This window comes from Sinocyclocheilus anshuiensis, unplaced genomic scaffold (assembly GCF_001515605.1).
Source record: "Sinocyclocheilus anshuiensis isolate Anshui unplaced genomic scaffold, SAMN03320099.WGS_v1.1 scaffold1107, whole genome shotgun sequence".
Lineage (NCBI taxonomy): Eukaryota > Metazoa > Chordata > Actinopteri > Cypriniformes > Cyprinidae > Sinocyclocheilus > Sinocyclocheilus anshuiensis.
Window position 1 is genome coordinate 58,404 of NW_015544191.1, and position 2,880 is coordinate 61,283.

Genomic DNA, 2,880 nt, shown 5'->3' on the forward strand with positions numbered 1-2,880 from the left:
CACCCTCATGTCGTTCCAAACCCGTAAGACATTCGTTCATCTTCGGAACACAAATTATGATATTTTTGATGAAATGTGAGAGCTCTCAGACCCTGCATAGACAGCAACACATCTGAAATATTCCCAGACAGAAACATAGTAAGGACATCGGTAAAAGAGTCCATGTGACATCAGTGGCTCAACTTCAGTTTTGCAAAGCTACGAGAATACTTCTTGAGCGCAAAGAAAACAAAAATAACATAATTTATTCAACAATTCCAAAATGGCAGAAGACGTAACTCGGGGGAGAAGAATTGTTGGGGCACTAGTTTTGACACTTCAGTTTGCTGGGGGGATGTTAAATGTTTAGTGTCCTGAAACATTTGCAGAAAACTTGTAACATTTTGCTGGAAGGAGCTCTTACTCTCTGTGGGAATATTTCTACAAATGATTGTAGAAGCAGACAAATTGTCGGACGCGTTCGAGAGAGGTTCACTGATTGACTGATAGTTTTGATGCAACTGTCCGATCTGATTCAGTCTGATACGGTGAACCGGTTGAAAGATTCACAGAAAAGAACTGTTCAAAATAACAATATGTTTACAGACTGGACATCACTGCTCCAGTGGCTTGAGACAGACCTTCTCCTGAAATGTACACATTATTTGTCTGTTTTGTTCTTTACATCCCAGCCTGGAACCCCATTCACTGCCAACACCTCGAGTGTCAGAACTCTATTAATAAGCCAGCGGTGAAGGTACTGTAACTCTTTACCTCTGATTTTGTTTTTTATACTTATTTGCTTTGACATCTAGTCAAAATGTTGTAGATTTTGTGGGATTGTGGGATTTTTAGGGAGCACACATTTCAGTGCACTGAAAGGATTTTGCGATTGAGACAAGAACTTCAAAGCATATAAATGCCCAGAATCATTTCAAAAATACACCCCAGGTACTGATTTATTGTCTTTATCCCTGCAAATATTTGCTCTGTGTAATAAAACATAGAAACAGAGCAAGAAGAGACATACTGTAACTCAACCCTGTTACCACTCTAGTCAAACACTGAGATACTGAGACCAGTGCATGCACTATATGGGGTTTATTTTAGAAGATATTAAAAACCAACAGTTTGTTGTCAGATCTAGTGAGGCTGTCAGAGAGGTAAAAAGAATCATTATAATTATTATGACATGTCAGGTCAAGTCAAAGCTGCTTTACAGTGTCAAACAGGAAAATGGTTTGTCAATAATGCCAGAAGACAATAACAGAGTAATTTTCCAGCTACAGTCAGCTCATTGATGATTCAGTGATGTCATCATCCAGTTCAGCTCTCGTCCAATAGCGTCTGTGCAATAATCCAAAATGATGGTTTGTCCTGAGATACTTATAATACTGTGATGCTTACGATCACTTGACTCAAGCAATATCTCATTTACACAACACTAAAATTGAGAAAAAGATAAAGAAAGGGAAAAAAGATAGACAAAGTAAAATAGTTATGCAAAATATCCTAAACATAACTCTTGTACTTTTAGTAGTGTTTTTGTACTTTTTGAGCAATAAGACACACGTTTTGAGAGTGGTGAGTGTTTGAGGGTCCAGTGGTTGTGTGATTGTGACAGTGTGTCTCCGTCCTGCTTTCAGATGTGCATTGATCCAACACTCTCGGTCGCGCTGGGTGACAAACCTCCACCGTTATACATCTGTGAGGAGTGCAGCCAGAGGATCGCTGGGTAAGCTGCATTATTTCAGCATGCAGTTCATTGTGTGTCTGCTGCATTACTGCAGTGAATATCCAGAATCATCTGCTCAGCCTTCAACTGCCAATCTCATCTTAAAGGGGTACTTTTAATCTTATAATTGCGTTTAGTGAGGAAAGAAGAATGAAGCCCATGATTTAATTGTGTTTCTGGGTTATTTTACCCATTTTGTTGTTTGTATCTCACTTTGATAAACTTTCTTATTTAAAAAGAAAGAAAGAAAGAAAGAAAGAAAGAAAGAAAGAAAAGAAAAGCCTATGGCTCCCACTGATACACTTTCTGTTGATGTTTAATGATGCTTCAAGTATAATAGTAAATGATAACAGTTGATTGGACAGGGTGACTTTATAATGGTCCAGCAACTCTTGTTTGACTGTGTGTTAACCCAAAGTCATGAAAGTACAGAACTAGATGATTTTTCGTATGATTCTGCATGTCATGATCCCTTTAAATTTGCGCTGTAGACATTTTTATCAGGCTGTGAAAGAGGAGCGGTCTGTCAGCTCATATTAGATGATTAGCATCAGACCTGGAGCTAGAGAAGGATGTTAGTGTTCCTGAGCTTCTGTCATCTTTCACAGCGATCATGCTGAGTGGCTCGTTGATGTGCTTTTACCACAAGGTCAGTGACACATCCTCATTTTAAAACTATAACGGCACACACTCGTGTATTTACTTAAAGGAACAGTTCACCCAAAAATGATCATTCTGTCATCCTTTAAAATAAGGTTCAATTTGATGTGATTAGTTAGTTCATTAGGTACCATGAACTATCAATGGAAAATTGTACAGCATTTATTAATCTAGATTAATGTTAAAATATACATAAATGATTGTTAATTCATGTTTGTTCATAATAATGTAAATTTATACTTGAAATGCTAGAACGTTTTAGCATATGTAGAAAATTACATCTCCCCAGATGAATAAATGCTGTAAAAGGACAATTCATTGTTAGTTCACAGTAAAGCTAACATGTCTTATCTTATTCTTATCTTGTATTATAACAATGCCCCTTATGATTTCATCCTTACAGCTGAAATTTCTGCTATATGTCAGAAGAAGGTAAGCCTGGTGTGTGTGTGTGTGTGTGTGTGTGTGTGTGTGTGTGTGTGTGTGTGTGTGTGTGTGTGTGTGCG

At 37.6% G+C, this 2,880-nt stretch overlaps 1 protein-coding gene across 1 annotated transcript in view; it reads left to right on the plus strand.

Moving 5' to 3' along the window:
- Positions 1-2,880, plus strand: part of LOC107696501 (protein unc-79 homolog) — a 53,434-nt gene that overhangs the window by 8,506 nt on the left and 42,048 nt on the right. The window contains exons 8-11 of the mRNA XM_016496860.1: positions 672-736; positions 1,626-1,714; positions 2,323-2,363; positions 2,778-2,806. Coding sequence (XP_016352346.1) covers positions 672-736; positions 1,626-1,714; positions 2,323-2,363; positions 2,778-2,806 — 224 coding nt within the window. The remainder of the gene's footprint in view (positions 1-671; positions 737-1,625; positions 1,715-2,322; positions 2,364-2,777; positions 2,807-2,880) is intronic.